Source organism: Parambassis ranga, chromosome 17 (genome assembly GCF_900634625.1).
Source record: "Parambassis ranga chromosome 17, fParRan2.1, whole genome shotgun sequence".
In the NCBI taxonomy this organism is placed as follows: Eukaryota; Metazoa; Chordata; class Actinopteri; family Ambassidae; genus Parambassis; species Parambassis ranga.
The window spans coordinates 16721129-16739920 of NC_041037.1; the positions used below are offsets into that span (position 1 = coordinate 16721129).

General features: G+C 42.1%; 1 protein-coding gene across 1 annotated transcript in view; it reads left to right on the top strand.

Moving 5' to 3' along the window:
- The window catches only part of tox (thymocyte selection-associated high mobility group box), a 30287-nt gene extending 18169 nt beyond the window's left edge, over positions 1 to 12118 (top strand). The window contains exons 6-11 of the mRNA XM_028427189.1: positions 3560 to 3805; positions 4944 to 5165; positions 5644 to 5724; positions 5843 to 6349; positions 10389 to 10552; positions 10887 to 12118. Coding sequence (XP_028282990.1) covers positions 3560 to 3805; positions 4944 to 5165; positions 5644 to 5724; positions 5843 to 6349; positions 10389 to 10552; positions 10887 to 10923 — 1257 coding nt within the window. The 3' untranslated portion in view covers positions 10924 to 12118. The remainder of the gene's footprint in view (positions 1 to 3559; positions 3806 to 4943; positions 5166 to 5643; positions 5725 to 5842; positions 6350 to 10388; positions 10553 to 10886) is intronic.
- Positions 12119 to 18792: the final 6674 nt, after the last annotated feature.

Here is an 18792-nt window from a genome sequence, read left to right on the forward strand (position 1 = left end):
ACAGTAGAGAAATGAAAGCTAGACCATAGACCAGTAGTTATTTCAACTGTCATAGAAACTGGCTGTTCAGAGGGGTGCGAGAGGTGCATGAGTCCCAGTATCTAAAACACAGATTGCTCTTGTTTTTATTAAGAATGAAACTTTCTCACCTCCCACTCCTGAATTTTCAGTCTGTCTGTTGTCTCCACCTCTATATTAAATGTGCCTGATATAATATGAAGCATCAGCTCAACCCTTGCTGTGGCTGGAAGAGAACAATGGTTAAACGCCGTTTTTAATAACTTTTAATTATCTTCAAATTTGCTCCTCTATTCTTTGTGTTTGTTGTGTATTATTTATATTTTATTATGTGGCCTGAAGGTCTTATTTTTTCATCTCGGTCTGTCTCAGTCTTACTTTTTTCCCCCTCTTCTCTCTACCTTACTTTTATATTGTCATACATACATTTACTATCAGTTCATGAATTATGGTTGCCAGGCAACCATCCCCAGTTCAGTCTATTCAGGGTGGGGGTTAGAAAGACTCGAGTCAGTGTGTGTATTATTCCACAATAAGGAAAGCCTACTGTGTTGCAGTTAAAATTAAGACTAAATCTGCTGTTTTGTCTATCTAGAAAGGTAAATCATGTAACAAATTACAAACCAATGTGATTAAACAGTTTAACAGTGTTTACACCGAGAATAAAACTCATTACATTCCCACTTAATATACATAATAATGTGTATCAGTAATACAACATGCAGTATTGTTTGTTGCCCATCCTGTTTTTCATAAAGCCTCATCTCTCTATATAAATCAGGTATCTGGGTCAGATGAATGAGGCATAAAACATAAACACTAATACAAAATATGGGACACCAGATTTTAGATTGTGAGAATTTGTTGCTTTTTCTTGGTCCTGTTTTAGTAAATTAAATATTTGTATGCTTGAATTCCAATACAGTTTTTAATTAAGTTTCATTACCAACTATTTTGAAAATGTTCCCATAATTATAATTTTATTTTGTTTACATCTCCATGATAGTAATTACAAATATTATTGCCCCAAATGCTTATTTTTTGTCATAAAAAAACAGACCTAAGAAAATTTGATCCCATAGTAGAGGCAGTGTGACACATTCAAAAGAGCAGCTTTAAACTAATTACCACTCTTTTTGTCATTTTAAGTTCATTTCATAAAAAATGCAATTTTCAGTTTTTTTTCTCTAGAAATCAAAATATCACAGCTGATCTTTTTCATAGTGATATCTCATCATTAATCATGCATGTGTGAAGAAGGAAACCCACCGCACACATTTTTGAGATTTTTCCCTTCTCGTGACATGAGTCATTTATTACTCAACCATAAGGGGTTCCCCCTCTGTTTTTTTAGTTTTTATTTATTTTATTTGGCCAGCATCCGAAATGACCCCCTCCCACCCAGAGGAAAATCTGACATATATATTTTTTCCCGTTAGTAATGAGGGTTTTTGTAATTGTGATTTTCCTTGTGTAGTAGAGCCTGTGACCTTGTGACCTGCTATTCCAGTAAACAATCGCTGTTAATGATGGCATTTTTTTCTAATCTATCATCCTCTGCCAGGCACTTTAAAAATCTGCACTTACCAACATTATGAAAATATTTTAATAATATGTTTCTTTTTTATAACTTGAAGCTTGCTTAATAATTTCTATTTTCTTTTATACACATTTTATTATATTAATTAAAATGCATGTAGTTTTTTTATTGTTGTATCATCAAATCTATCTATATATATATATATATAAAACTATAATATATATATATATATATTATTATAGTTTTATGCACATGAACCTAGCATGACATTGAAGAATAAAGGTTGTGTAGAAGGGAGTCAGAACACGACATTCTGTTTGCTAATATAACATTTATTGATGTCTCAAGTCAGGCACTGCCAAACCGCAGCTAGTGTTTTTCTGCATTTCCACCAACACGTACATCAGTGTGAAACCTCTTCCAGTGTTAGACAAATGTCACTCAGTGTTCCATCTAAATACCACAGCAGTATTCAGCGGCTGCTGCCGGTAACCCAGTTCAGGTAATATGTTCCCAAGAGGGGCACAGCGCTCCAAACCACATCCGTCATTATCGATGCTTACTAAGATGAAACTCTTTATTACACACTATGCACTGAGTTCCATCATCATATTAATGACAATAGGTGTCAAAGTTCCCACACTGAGACACTGAGTGAGCACTCTTAACTTTTGTTTTCCTGAGAAGTGGACCAAATACCAGCCATGACTGAGTCACTGTAAGTGTCGGCACGTGCTGGCAATGCCAGTTAAGACTGAAAGCCATGAACCTGGCATATAAATACCATTTTTTTCCAATTGTTATTTCTAGTTCTAGAAAATGAAATTTCTGGTTTCATGGCGTTACATACATTGAAAATAATAGATGTTTATCCAGGTCTCTGGTCACTTCCTGTCCTGAACATCTTTCTGATAAATAACTAGTTGGAATAAAAGCTTGTTAAAATGTTTGTGATCATTCAGTCTGCACCTACCCTGCAGCTCTTCCAGATAAAGTTATGTAGCAGTTTATCTGGAGTGTAACAAATGGACTTTAAAATCTCTACTGATGTACTTACACATGAGTGGGAATTGATGTTTTAAATGACTGCTGATCCCATCTTCCCTCAAACCTGTATTGCCTGTTGCCAAGGTTACTATCTGATTTCATTATTAGTGAATCCTTGGCTGCTGCACACAGTACAAACCCTGCCAAGGCAAATGGAGACTGTTGCATGAGCATGTACCCCAGATACTGTTAAATGAAATCTAAGATTTATACCTGATAGGAAAGCAAACAGTGAGCTGACTTTGCTGACTTCAAACATCTATCTGTCATTTTTTTATTTGATTTTTGTTTTGGTTTTCTTTGGTCAGTGTAGCTGAACCCAACAAAGTCATGTTGTAGGTTGTTAAACCAAAACAATGAGCTGAAAGCGGATTGATCCCTCTCTGTCGTTTTGACAGGACTGGACTTGATTTATGTTTTCTATTATTTATTTCCTACATGTATCATGTAGAAAAAAAATACAGTAAATGATGTTAGTTGGGTACAGATATGGTACTAACATATACACAAAGTGCGTTTTTACTCTTTTAATTTGTATTTATGCATTTTTAATTTTTTTAATTAAACCAGACTCTCTGTTGTCTTGTTGTTTTATTCATTGTCAAAACTAATTCAACCCTATTACACACTGCTACATTTAATTGAAAATCATTAATTGTAATAGCTTTAAATTATAGATCTAAAGGTATTGAACTAAAAGGACTTCTTTACCGTTCTTGGCTGATGAGTGGATGAGTGACTACTTTGGGGATGTTTTGGCTGTCAGTCTCCTTAACATTGGCTACACTGTGCTGTTATAAAATGACAGGTTATCATGGTGCCTGAGCATGTGATTAAAATGGACCACAGGCAGCTGACATATTTTCTATAATTTAACGAGTTATATGTAAGAAATATCACCTCTTAAATGTTCCCATGTATTCACTGCCATTTTCACTTGCTGTCTTTGCACAGATGCAGCAGATGGTGAACTCAGATTCTCGGTTTACCAGCAGCCAACAGCCAATTGAAGCAGCGCTTGGACCCAGGAGCCAGTCGGGCATGAGCCAACAAAACCAGTTGTCCACCATCAACCAATCCCAGCTGGGGCTGAATGGGAACTCTGTTACCCACAATTCCCCCTCACCTCCAGGAAGTAAATCTGCCACACCATCTCCCGCCAGTTCAGCTCATGAGGATGACAACGATGATGGACTCAGGGTGAGGAACACATTCACACACTCTGTCTCCTGTTTGTCTGAGTCACTGAGTTACATCTCGCTGTGTTGTAACAGCCATTTGTGTTCTGCCCCGTGTGTGTCTGTGTGTAGACAGTGGAGAGTCATTATGTTAATGCTATGTGTCATAATAGACCCATTTTCCCTGCATATGAATTAGATAAGATCAGCTCCCTCACTGTTAACTGCCTCTCCCCGAAAGACTCTGCACCAAGACTGAAATGCAGCCGTTACATACTGAATTTTTACCAACTGGGATGCAGGTGGCAACATTTTTTTTTTTGGCTTCAGAAAGGATGATCAATTTTATTTGTGCCATTACATGTAGTATTGACTTTTCAACTTTGTACTAAAGTTGAAAAGTTATTAGATACTTAAACATCACATTAGGCAGTGCAGGGTTTATACAGAACAATGTTTACTCCTCATTTTAAGATGCTAAAACAATCTTTATATTTTGTTAGCCTTCTCAGGTAAGGGATCAGATCAAATTAATACACATAACTTGTTTTACTTCTGTACTTTGAAAGATATAGTCAAATGACCTGTTATTAAACATTTTAACTTTAACAAACCCTGTAGGGTCCTTCAAATAGTGTTAAGGAGAATGTGTTCACAGACTGGTCACAGACGCATTATGGACATGAATCCCTCTGAATAAAATACAAGAATAAATGTAAACATCGCTGGAATGCACACTTCCAAACTGGCTGCATGCTTTCATTGTGTTTTGTTTTGTGAGCTGTCTGAATGTTTTCGAGCAGACTAGATGTGTAGACAGTAACTGCTGTTGATGTGCTGCTTTTGCAGCTGTACCATCAAGACATGCCGTGTTTATTGCATAGATTATTTTTAAGCACTCAGAGAGGCTTCATCAATTCTGCTGACTGCTGGGGAGTTCCCCCATATTTCTTCTCTGCGGTTGAGCCATAGCTCAACTACTGAGATCACAGGGGAGTTTTGTGAGAGTCAAAACACAATAATAGAAAGAACAAATAGTTCTCAAAGAGCTGGACAGTGATTTTAAACATCACCCTTTACTGTATAACCAAAGTATTTCTCCTTTCTCCCTGCAGTATAAATCTACCTGTGTTTTACTCAGCCTCCTTTGTCCTTAACAGGGAGAGAAGCGGCCGGCAACAGTGGACATCAAGAAACCCAAAACACCAAAGAAGAAGAAGCGAAAGGATCCCAATGAGCCAGTGAAGCCAGTGTCTGCCTATGCCTTGTTCTTCAGGGACACCCAAGCCAACATCAAGGCCCAGAACCCCAACGCAACATTTGGGGAGGTGTCAAAGATCGTGGCCTCCATGTGGGATGGCCTGGGGGAAGAACAAAAACAGGTAGGTCCTCCTTTAAAACTCAAAAATAAATGGCCAGTCAAGAAAATGAATAAGTATGTGAACATGAGCCACTCTGTCGGCAAAGCCTTAGAAAACCAATAGCATCACTGTAGGCTCAGAGTCCCAGGAGAATAAACATGTTCATCATGTTCAGTAAACCATGAAGGAATCATCATCTCTGTGACAGAAATCAACAGTTTTGTAGGAAAACATCCACTCAAACAACACCACTGAGGCTACAGTTATTATAGTGTCAGCTGAATTTAACAGAGTATTTGCAAGCAGTGCTTCAGGAATTCATTATTTGGTATTGAGTTACTTGATAGGTGTGTCAGCTGAAGGACTTAATACCAGCTCCACAATGACACAGCACAATGTTACACTGATTACTGTGTGATTCAGTTTGTTAATAAAGAGTCGAATGCTGCTGTTTCTTAAACGTGTTAAAGATTCGCTAACATAGACGGAAATATTTTAGGTGTACAAGAAGAAAACGGAGACGGCTAAGAAGGAGTATCTGAAGCAACTCGCTGCCTACAGAGCCAGTCTAGTGTCACAGGTATCGCTCACACACACACACTCTCTCACTCTGATGATTGTAGGTGTTTAGATGATGCCTCACTAGAGTAAATACTTCATGTAAAACTGGTTTTCTTTTTCTTTTTCCTGATCTCCAGAGTTACAACGACCCATCTGAAATGAAGCCTCCTCACACTTCTTCCACATCTTCTTCTACCTCAATGTTTTCACCCAAACCTTCAGTCTACCAAGGTCACCCCGGCCAACACCCTTCCTCCAGCTCACTTGCACACCCTCACCCTCACCCTCACCCTCACCCTCTCACTCCACCTCAGCACCCAGGCATGTACATGTCCTATCCCCACCCATCACACCCGTCCCATGCCTCAAGCCCCAACCTTGGCCCCCACCTTCCTCCTCCTCACCCCCAAATCCACCCTCAGCTCCAAGCTCTCTCCTCCAGAGGTACCGTACCACGGGCCAGCGTCCCCCACCAGGGACACTTGTCCCTCGGCAGTGTGGCAGCAGCATCCACCCCTCCTCTCCAGGTTAGCCCTCCGCTCCACAGCCAGGCGCATCTGGGCGGGCTGCACAGTCCACACCATCAACACCAGCAGCTCAGTGGACACTCTCTTGGGATGACGCACTCCAATGCCATCACACAGGTCAGTCACACTGAGTATGGAAGATCTGTGTGGTTGGATGATTAAGTAAGACGATAAATGTTTGGTAACCAGTTTTAGATTTCTTCACTACTGTCCTTCTTCAGATATACATCCTGTGCCTGCCAAACATTTGTTTTTCATCTGTGATGTGATTACATCAGACATCTCCAAACAGCCAAACAAATAAAACGCATGCACCCTGGTCACAGTTCAGTTACATAATCCCAGCACACAGCAGAGCGTCTCTGTGACAGTGATGTCAGCTGAAGGTTGGTCACACTGGATGGTAGATCAGAGGAGGTTGTACCAGTATCAGGTTCAAAAGTACTGAAGCTTTAATTCAGCAGTGAACCAGAAACAAACTTGATGACTGCTCTGTGTACTCTGTTGCTGTGTGACACAGTAAGAGATGATTGTCAACTAATGGTCTGTACTCTCTTTGGGCCTCTGCTTTTTATATCTTTCTTTAGTTCTGCAGCCAGGTATCAGAGTTGTCATCTTGTTTGTCAACTCATTTCCACTCAACTTATGTTGACATATTGTCCTGTGGACTGATTCAGTGATTTTGCCCCATGCGGATTTTAAAATGCTAAATCTACTCTATGTCCACATGGCACTGATGCATGACACTCAAGCCAGTGGATTTTACTCATTGTCACTTTATATCTATGACAGGTGAACTGAATAACACTGATTATCTCTTCATCATGGCGCCTGTTACTGTGTGGGATAGTTTAGGCAGCAAGAGAAGAGTTTGTCCTCAAAGTTGATGTGTTAGAAGCAGGAAAAAATGAGCAAGCATAAGGATTTGAGTGAGTTTGACAAGGGGCAGATTGTGGTGGTTTTTGTGTTCCTGGTCTGCAGTGGTCAGTATCCAGTGGAACAGTGGTGAACCAGCGACAGGGTCATGGGCAGCCAAGGCTCAGTGACACCTGGGGAGGGAAGGTTCCCTGTTCCAACAGATAAGCTACTGTTGTTCAAATTGCTGAAGAAGTTAATGTTGGTTGTCAGGTAGGTGTCAGGATTCAGAAGTACATCATAGTTGCATAGCTGCAGACCAGTGCCCATGCTGACCCCTGTCCACTGTTGAAAGCACCAACAATGGGCATGAGCACTCTTCAGCTGCTATAAGAGTGATTTGTCTGTGTCATCTAGGTCATTTACATTCGAGAGCTTAAAAACGAGGTCTTGTAGAGTTTCTTGAATTTCAACCAGTTGCCTTAAGTCTCTGATTTGATGCACAATGTGAGACCTTCTAATATCACAAATATCTCTTTCAGAACAGTTAAAATGGGAGGTATAGACACCACAGAGCCCCACTTCCAGATTCATTCCTCCTTAACGTGCATTTTTTAATCCCACACTCCCATAATCCCCTTTTGTCTCCCCCATTTTGCATATTTTTAGAAAAAGCAAACAAAAAAAGAAAACGTGAAGAGAGGACACAGTGACAGAGCTCCAAACTTTTTTTTCCTCTGGGTGAAGAGTGAGAACTGATGGGGGGGAAGGGAGAGGGAGAGAGAGGGGGGGAGAGAGGAGAGAGAGAGAGAGAGACAAAAGAGGCAGATGGGGTCTTTGTGAAGGAGTGAAGGAGAAGAATTTGCTCAACAATAGATGAATAGGTGAGGTAGAGGAGGAGAGGGGGAGGAGAGTGGGGGAGATCCCAACCACCTGCTGTCCTCCTCTTTCTCCTCTTTCACTCACAACACTCAGATTAACTTCCCTTTTCAGCTCCTCTCTCTCCCCCCTCACACACACACACACACACAAACATACACACACACACTTCTGTATTTTGTCATCGCCCGCACTCATTTTTCCATCTTTCTCTCCTCCTTTAAGTATCTCATAGTTAGACGTGCTCACCTTTTCATCCTCACTCTTCCTCCGCCCCTCCTCCTCTCTCCTGAGCAGATGATAAAAATCGGCAAGCCTCTCCAAACTCTGTAATTACTGCTGAGGAACCTGTGACTGATCCTTTTCACTTTACTTCATTCATTTCCCCGTTCGTCAGAAAGTAGTTTGTCAAAGATGCCTTTATGACTGGAAACCATGGGCTGTGTATGAAGCATTCAGGTTGAATGAGGAAGTAAATAGACCACCATTAAAACCTGCTCAATGACACTTTAAAGCATGTAAAGGATTTTTACTTTTATGACCACATTTGCTTTAATTTCAGTATAGTCAATAACATTCCATTTAGATAGAAGTTAACTCTGACACTGTTCACCCTCAGCTAACACTGAGACATCCTTTTAAGCCTACATTCAGATGTCTGCACCTTTAAATGTATGCGCAATCACTGCAGGTATTACCAGCTTCTGTCTGGATTATTTCATACTGAAGAAAACTTTAAAATGTAATCATCCCCAGGACACTTCTGAAGTTTACAAGGCAGGTCTTTCTGAATGTGTTTTCTAACTGAAAGACTAGATATATGAATTCTTGAGTATCTGACAAACCAGCCACTCAGAGAGAGCTGAAATACCCGGCGTTTGTGTCCTGTACCCCCCTGCCGTCCATCAGTCGGGACAGGACACAAGGGCAGCACAGCACATAAGACACATTTGACATTTTTTTTTTATTATTTTAGATACTTTAGTATTCCCAGAGGAAAATTGTTTAAGGCTGCTGCCAAGCAGTGTCATACAATGACCAGCAAGGTGCGCCACACCAGTGAGTGCACTGGAGGCAGTGCGGGTAAAGTGTTTTGCCCAAGGACACACAACAATGACTTAGGGAGGAGTTGGACAACCCTGCTATACCACTGAGCCACTGCTGCCCCTTACAATGACTTACAATATACAATAGTGCATAGACTGTGAAGAAAGATGGACATGAACATCTGTAATGTCACTCGCTGATTCATCCAAATACAAGCATAACAGTGGAGCGTAGGTTGAGCTGAGATCTTCATGTAACTAGGGAGCTTGTGGGTCTGTGCCCATCTGTCAGTTGTAGCAGTCACACCACATGTTTAGATCTGCTGTAAAGTTGTACCTTTAACATGGAGGCCTATAGGGATTGACTCACTGTTGGAGCCAGCCCCCAGAAGCTTGACATTTGCTGGCATTATTTCACAGCCCTGAATGCTACTGCCTGCTTCAATGTTGTCAAAGGGTCCATTATATTTACCTGAACCCAAATATGGTGTTAAAACTGAAACTGAGGACATGTACACATTCATCTGTTACTCATTCATTTGCTTCATACATGCACAGACAGACATACTGTTACACGTGCCACTCGTTTCATCCAAGCACGTCACTGTGTAACGCTCCCTCACTTTGTTCATTTTCATACACTTAAATCAACACTCACTCACTGCTGAGTAGAACACTAGGGGGTGCTGTGGGTGTTTACCTGTGTGGTGTCTGCAGCTAAATATGTCTTAAAGCATACAATATAGAAGAAGACAGCAACAACCCCCCTTCACCATTGGTCTTGCATTCTTGCGTTCTTTGCTGTCTCTCAGCTCATGCCACCAACAGTAAGCCAATCCAGGATTCACTCCTTTACAGGCACAGTGCTCAGTCACTTTCTCATTTTCTTCTCTTTGTTTCCTCAGACAAGATCCTCTTTGCTTTTTTTGCTGACTCTGCCCTAACATCCACCCAGAGAAGCTACATAGCTCCATCTTATAGTTATGTCAGGCATACATCCTGTGTGTTCCTACCTGCAACACACACTAGTGCTGGTGCAGGCACTGTGGAGCTATGGAGGAGAGGCCAATCACTCTGTTATGAGTTATTATTATACATTATTTTAATGGGAAAAAAACTACATATTGTTTTGTGTCACAGCTGCTTTAACTGCTCACTGTGTTGATAACTAGCTTCCAGTTGTTTTTTGGAACACCACCATGCACCTGTCCCTTTCACCTCAGTATTCTTGTGTTGCATCTCTTAACCTCCCAAACCAAATATATCCCATTCATTACATTACATAATAAACTTTTAGGCTTCTGGACTGTGGTATTATCAAGGCCTCCACATTGTTCCAACTTTAACTCAAATGCTCCTTTGTTTTTTCATACCAGGGCTACCCTCCCTCCCTCCAGTCGGATTATCAGCCTATAGGAGGAGGTATGCTGAACAATGGTGCAGTGATGTCATCATCAGTGGACTACCACCAGATGGGTCGACACACACCGAACCACCACCACCCCTCTCTGGACTGGAGCACTGATTACCATGGCAACGGGTAGGTGTTAACACTGAACTGCACAGCTGGTTTTAAAGACGAGTGTTTTGCTGATATCCAGTGGTTTGACCCCCCAGCATGTGTGGGTGAGGATGCAGGTAGATGCCTATCTGAGTGGTAGTCATGGTTCAAAAGCCATTTGGTTTACCAAACTTCAGAGTTGGGTTTAAAACCTCTGAAACCAGCTCAAACTGTCCACTTTTCATAGGCTCCCCACCCCACAGTGTTCTCTTCAAGGTTACCCTGATATTCCCAAAATATTAACTTCAGCTGTATGTACTGAAACAATGAGGCACGTGTCATACACTGAATGATTTCTCCTCTCTGCTTCCAGCAGTCTTCAGAGAGACAAACCGCTGTATCTGAGCTAATCTCAGGAACGAATGATGCCAAACTTGTACCACGCTCTTCTACTGCCACTCCATGGAACCTCCAGCCTCGTCTCTCCATCTCCGCAGAGAGAGCCAATAACATGTGACACAGTGGAGTCCCAGTCCACCAAAATCTGAACTAAATCTGAGTTCAGCACTTAAAAGCTAAAGCCAGGCAGCAGAATAATGGAACATCACATTGTATTACTGCTTTTTCTTTAAGATACAACAGTGTTAAGAACTGAGATCTTTTCTACTGATCATTTACTGCTTGCAATTAGAATTGAAAATGTGTATACCAGCGAGGTGAGGTGTGCAGGTCCATGCTGACAGGTGTAAATACTCCAACCTTTGTCTGATGTCCTGTCTGCTCTCACACTTTCATATCGGGTTTCTCACTTTGTAATGATGGTGTTTACCGTCTGTTCTGAAAGGCTCTGAAGAGCCTGTGTACATTGCTGTAACATAACAGTTTGAGTTGTCAGGTTGAATCCAGGTGTTTTGTTTCTCTTTGACTTCATGGCACAGACATGAAGTGTTAATAACCAAATACAACAAGTCATGCCCCCCCCCCACTGGTTCAATTATGTCAACATAAGCCTTGTACTTAATGTAGTATGGACCTAGGTCCCCCACAGTCTGCATAGACAGGAAGCGTTGTGTGGACACACAGTAGTAGCTGGAATCATGCTGCTTTATGCAACTAAAGAAAGATAAGAGAAAGATCCGGAACAGCACCTGCAGCTGTTGGAACATGGCACCGACTGTGAATAATTGTCTACGATTAAAGAACTTTCATTGTTCTCTTGAAGAAATCCAATGTATTTTAGTCCCTGAAATAATAAAATGTCAAAACAATTGATGAAAAAAAAATCTTCCTTTGTATGATGACAGCTCCTCCTCCTGGCATATGTCTGTTGATAATATTGATTTGGATCCAAATTGCGTGTGAGTGTGTGAAGTGTTAATGAGGAAGAGTGGTTGATTGGGTTGCATGGACTCTTTTGTCATCTCTATTTCTCTGTGCACAGAGGCTATTTAAGAAACTATAACTGTTGCTGGGTTGGCTGTTTAATGTTTTTTTAAATCAAGTTTTGTTTTAGTGTTGATGATGATGAGAGACATACCTCTCTCGCTCTGTATCTCTTTGTATTAATGTGTTTTCTTTTTTTTTTTGGTTGATGAAAGGACTCTGGGCAACAACAACCATGAAGATTTTCTTATTTTTAGATTCTAATAATGTGTTTGAGAATAAAGTCAGTGCTGCATTGATGTGCAGTCATTACTCCAAAGCCTTTGTCTTTCATGCTGTTTATTCCTGAACACTTGGTGACAGTTTCATTAATTAACTGCACATAATAATGTACACCTTTACCACTGCTGTGACACCGAACACCTTTTGTCTGTATCTTGGCCTTTGTGTTTATGCAAAGTAGTTTTAAATTTAAAAAAAAATCTCTTTGAAGTCTAAAAAAAGTGTTTTTACCCTCTGTTAGCTGAAAAAGGAAATTTTATTTCTGTGCCTCTTGTCCTGCGCTTAGGATTAAAGTATTATTGAAATGACACACGACTTCTGCTAACTTAATAGACAGTTACACATGTTGAGCATGAAACAGAAGATTTTAATACACTAAAATACACTCAACAAAAATATAAACGCAACACTTTTGTTTTTGCTCCCATGTTTCATGAGATGGACTTGAAGATCTAAACTTCATTCCAGATACACAATATTACCATTCCTCTCAAACATTGTTCACAAATCTGTCTAAATGTGTGATAGTGAGCACTTCTGCTTTGCTGAGATAATCCATCCCACCTCACAGGTGTGCCACATCAAGATGCTGATCTGACATCATGATTAGTGCACAGGTGTACCTCAAACTGCCCACAATAAAAGGCCACCCTGAAATGTGCAGTTTTGTCTCACAGCAAAATGCCACAGATGCCACAAGCATTGAGGGAGCGTGCAATTGGCATGCTGACAGCAGGAATGTCAACCAGATCTGTTGCTTGTGCATTGAATGTTCATTTCTCCACCATAAGCCATCTCCAAAGGCGTTTCACAGAATATGGCAGTACATCCAACCGGCCTCACAACCGCAGACCACGAGTAACCACACCAGCCCAGGACCTCCACATCCAGCAGGTTCACCTCCGAGATCGTCTGAGACCAGCCACTCAGACAGCTGCTGAAACAATTGGTTTGCATAACCAAACAATTTCTGCACAAACTGTCAGAAACCGTCTCAGGGAAGCTCAACTGCATGCTCGTCGTCCTCATCGGGGTCTTAACCTGACTCCAGATCGTCGCCGTAACAGACTTGAGTGGGCAAATGCTCACATTCGATGGCGTCTAGCACGTTGGAGAGGTGTTCTCTTCACGGATGAATCTCGGTTTACATTGTTCAGGGCAGATGGCAGACAGCGTGTGTGGCGTCGTGTGGGTGAGCGCTTTGCTGATGTCAATGTTGTGGATCGAGTGGCCCATGGTGGTGGTGGGGTCATGGTATGGGCAGGCATCTGTTATGGACGAAGAACACAGGTGCATTTTATTGATGGCATTTTGAATGCACAGAGATACCGTGATGAGATCCTGAGGCCCATTGTTGTGCCATACATCCATGAACATCACCTCATGTTTCAGCAAGATAATGCACGGCCCCATGTTGCAAGGATCTGTACACAATTCTTGGAAGCTGAAAATGTCCCAGTTCTTGCATGGCCAGCATACTCACCGGACATGTCACCCATTGAACATGTTTGGGATGTGCTTGACCGGCGTATACGACAGCGTGCACCAGTTCCCACTAATATCCAGCAACTTCACACAGCCATTGAAGAGGAGTGGACCAACATTCCACAGGCCACAATAGACAATCTGATAAACTCTATGCGAAGAAGATGTGTTGCACTGCATGAGGCAAATGGTGGTCACACCAGATACTGACTGGTTCTGAGTCCCCAGACCGCCAATAAAGCAGAAACAAAATGCACATTTCAGGGTGGCCTTTTATTGTGGGCAGTTTAAGGTACACCTGTGCACTAATCATGATGTCAGATCAGCATCTTGATGTGGCACACCTGTGAGGTGGGATGGATTATCTCAGCAAAGCAGAAGTGCTCACTATCACACATTTAGACAGATTTGTGAACAATGTTTGAGAGGAATGGTAATATTGTGTATCTGGAATGAAGTTTAGATCTTCAAGTCCATCTCATGAAACATGGGAGCAAAAACAAAAGTGTTGCGTTTATATTTTTGTTGAGTGTATGATGGAACGTGCTAAAACCTGCCAACATTAGTATATAAGCAAACGTGAATATTTATCAGTCTCAAAGAGCTGCTAACTAAAAACAGCTGTTCACCTTTTATTTCAAAAAAGAAGCTGCAGTTCCTCTGGTGTCCACTCTAAAACTGAGTCACTCTCCAAAGATGTCCACATTAAAAAAAAAAAAATCATGTTTATAGCCTGGTACAAAAACATTTTCACTTTCTCAGCATGTCCACGTAAAGATCATGCAGATTTATGTGTGTAGCCACTGAGCGTCAGATGGGTGGTGTCTCAGGTTAGACACATTAAAGCTTAAACCTGGAGCACGGGAATGTTAGACATTTCTTCTCTGCAGCTGGTGAGAGACCAAACGGCAATAATGAAGCAGAAGATTCAGGATTCAAAGCATTTGTGTCATATGCACTGAAGGAAGCACGTTTCCCTGTACAATGACACAATAAAATATATAATATAAACTGTAGAAATAGAAATGAATAATACAACCCCTTTAGGCAACAAAATCTCTATATACATTATTGTGCAAAGAAGTGTGCATGTGCAGAAACAACAGATCTAAATGAGTTGGTTCAAGTCTGCTTTAAGCATTTAAAAGTCTGATTACATACATTACAACAGTGAGTAGTGGACATACATTAACCTGGTTACCAGTGCTGCAGTGTAAAGACAATGTTTGCTATCAATTAGCCATGATGTTTTTGTGCGGTTCTCTCCTCAGGTAGACTGAAAAAAACATAAAACATTTAGAAGCAGAATCTGAGGCATAATGTTAACCCTGTCAGTGTACCTCAGCAGCTACTGTGAATCACTGCTGTTGTCTTCATCCTGATTGCTGGTTATTTGTATGTTTGACACCAGCACCTATAATGATTCCTCCAGTTTAGCTTCATAATGAGACTTGGCAGAGCTGAGGGCAGTCATTTCTATATGTTTCAGTTTTTCATTAGTGTACTGTGGGTGTGGAGCCCACCAGGAATTTCTTTTATTGCGCTCAACATTTGCATTTCACACAGCCTTAGGATACAGTTACATTAGTGCTAACAATACAAGGTGCCTGTGATGGTGAGGTCCAGCTGGGACTGTGGGCTCTGTTCATTCATCCTGTGCCCAGTGTCATATTTTCCTTTTTAATAGTACTCACATAGCTTTTTAACAAGAAAGACAACAAAACAGCATATAGTCCTCTGACTATAAAAAAAACTTAATCTTTCCACAAAATATGAAGATTTCTGCTTTCCCAGCTGTTAAAGGCTACGCTGACATTTTAGAAAATGATATTAAAATGTCAAAAACTGCTTTGATTCTGTTCCGTCAGTCTTTTTTTGAATGCATTTTGTGAAATGGTTTTTGTGGTGCATTCACCCTCTAACTCAAGAAGATTAGGTAGTTTGCCACTGCTGTAATTACATTTTGTCTCTAAAGTGCCATTTCAGTTCTACACCAGCCATACATCACACATAATACAGGGGGGGGGGGGGGGGTGCTGCCTGTGACTGCATCAGCAGGTACACACTGCCCCCTACAGGCCACATGGGAGACCTGCAACCTGATCATTGGTGCCTCAACATACATTTTGTGTTTCATAAATGTCAGTTTATACCATTTTTAGTTTGTTTTCTTTTTTTTTGCATGTTGATATTGGTTTTGTTTAGTTCTCTTCTCTTCTTAGAGCTTTTATTTTGAAAGTCTGGTTTCCTTTGTGTCTCTGTTTTGCTTCCTCTTGTTTTCCCTCCTGTGTGATTGTCCCGCCCTAATTGTTTCCACCTGTCTCCTCACTCGCCCTGTATTTAAGCCATGTGCTTCACCTTTGTCTGTCAGTTTCATTGTGTTGCCATGTAGTTAGTCTTCTTTGTGCCATTTCCATTTTTTTCCTGGATAGTTTCTACTCAGGAAAAGTAGTTCCTTGAAGTTTCTGTTTAGTTTTAGATTTAGTCATTTTGATTTTTTTTAGCTTTGGGTTAATATGGCTTGCTTTTTTTGTTAAGTCTGCTCAGTCTAATCTGACCTCAAATTTTAACAGGAATAGGGAAAAACCTACTGATACCATGGATCCTACGATGCTTTTTTTAGTTTTGGTTTGTTTTCAGCAACCAAAACAACATGAGTGCCCCAGATTCACTGGCCATAAGATATTCTGACCCTTGGCATGAGATAATCTCATGACTCTGGGCACTGCTTACCGCAGATGGTCAGGTTTTGGTGAGTGTACACCTAACCCTCTGTAGGCACCGTTCAGAGGTTGGTAATGTGACTATAGTGAAACCCGACACACTACAAACTGCCGTCCTGTTGCCAAAACTGAAACCCAATCCACACTGACACATCGCAACTCCAAGAGCCTGTTACAGTCTGCACAGAGGTCAAACAGCTGGTTCTGGTTGTTTCCTCTTGATGCAGTCTTTGTTTACTGCACTTTCATTTTGTGACACACGTGACATTTCATTACATTTGAATACACAGTTGACTGTTTGAGTTTTTGCTTACTAATCATCTCAGCAAATAAAGACCATGAAATTTGATACAAACTGCATGGGAAGGCCCTGTGATAAAGTCAAAAGCTGCATGCAACATAAACAAGAAATGTTTCATGCCCTCCGTTTCCATGACAACAGGGAAAACGCCATCTGTGGATGGAGACCATGTGGTGTTACTGAAAACTCCTGGGAAATTACCAAAGGGGTGTTGAGTAAGGTTTTTTTGTCCAATATCGTTTCCACTGTTAGAATTAAATAGCAGCATTGATTTGACAATGTTGAAAACATAAAACATCTAAAAATACATTTTATAGTTCTTATTACAACAGAGGGTTCAGTCCCACATGTGGTATATTTTGTTCATTGCTCAAATATTTCCTCATCTATGTATAAAACTACAGAAACTAGCGTATTTTCTTCTCCAGTGCGGTGGGGGGGCGGCTGGACGTCTTCTCAGGGATCACCAGCCTCAGCCTCCTCCTCGGGGAGGAGCCTCCTTCCTCTGACAGGTACTCCTGCTGCAGCAGAGCTGCAGCTCCTGCTGGGGGTTCACTCTGTGCGGGGACACCTGATACTGACACAGCTGCCGCCTGCATGCTAACTCCAGACCCCCCCACTGCAGGCTCATCAGTTAGAGCCACAGCCTGAGCTGACATACTGACTTCAGGCCCGCCGGGCACAAGTCCAGTGTCTGTCTGACTGTTATTGTTTGATATGTTCTCCACTGTGGTCACAGGTTCGAGTGTCTGAGGGGTCACACCGGACCCTCCGTCTTTCCCTTGTACAGGGAGGTTCTCTTTATTTGAGGGTGCTTGAGATTCACTGGGTGGTTGATGTAGTCCCTCTACTGTATGAGTGCCTGGACCTGGTCCAGGTGCTGGATCAGACGTTAGTTTGGCTACAAGTGTAGAGCTGTCAGGAGGCTGCTGGCTTTGAGGGAGGGACTGGACGGGAGCAGGGATCACAGTTGGGTTTGTTGCCATATTCAGGAGAAGCCCTGCAGCTTGGGAGGACTGAAGAAGACCGGTGTGGGCTGGACTTGGCTGCAAAGTGTTAACATGCAGAGAGGGAATGGAGGATGTGTTCCCTGCTGCAGCTTGTTTGCTGAGGATATCTGGGGCACCGCTTGGCACCATACTGGGCCCACTGAATGCTAGACTAGGAGCTACAGAATTACCTGGACCACTGGGGAACAGAACATTAGTTCCTGGGGCCATGGTGCTGGGCAAGTAAGTCCCCCCTTGAAGAGAGAGACTGCTGCCAGTTAGCTGGGAGCCAGCTGGACCAAGAAGGGAGATGTTACGATTCCTCTCTGCAGACAGGAGGGAGAAGGGATGCTGGGACGAAAGCTGAGCACCACCCAGCACCAATCCAGCCCCTTGATACTGAACACCCTGCAGGCTTTGGCCCTGTCCACTGACCCCAGCAGAGGCTGACTGGTCAGCAGGCTGGGAGTTGTCTGGCTCTGTGCTCTTGCTCTGGTTGTCTTGTTTCTGCTCAGCGCTCTTCGGTCCTCCCTGTCCTTTGTCCTCTTCTTCCTTCACTCCCTTGCCACCCCCACTAGTACCTTCAGTCTTTGAGGATTTCTTTGTTTTCTTACCAGATTGTCCTTTTCCTTCCTTCTCCTCTCGGTCTCTTCCTTCCCGTCTTTTCTCTTGGCTTTTCTTGGGGCTGCTTTTCTCTGAGTGGCCCTGCTCATGTTTCCTCTTAGGGTGGACTTTGCTTTTTCGTAGCGGGTTCAAGTTTAATTTGACCTTCAGTAAGCGGCTGGACTGGACTCTGTGTTTCCTTTCTCTTCCTTTGTCCTTGTCTCTGGAGGACTTTGCTTCCTCACCTCCTTGTTGTTGGGTTCTCGGACTCTCCAGATCAAAGGTTACGTTTCTTGCTTCTCTTCTCAACTCCGTGCTCTTCATTGTGTCCAGGTGGCTGTGAGGATTCCTCCCTCTGTCATTCAGCCTGTGTTGAGTAGTGAAGCCATCATACAGAGCAGCGTCTCTTGGATTGGTGTGAGTCCTTCCATGTCTCGTGTGTTGCTCTGGCGGTCTGTATGTCCTGTGGCAGCTCTCACAGTGTGAGGTCTCGTATCCTCTGCTCTTCGCTTC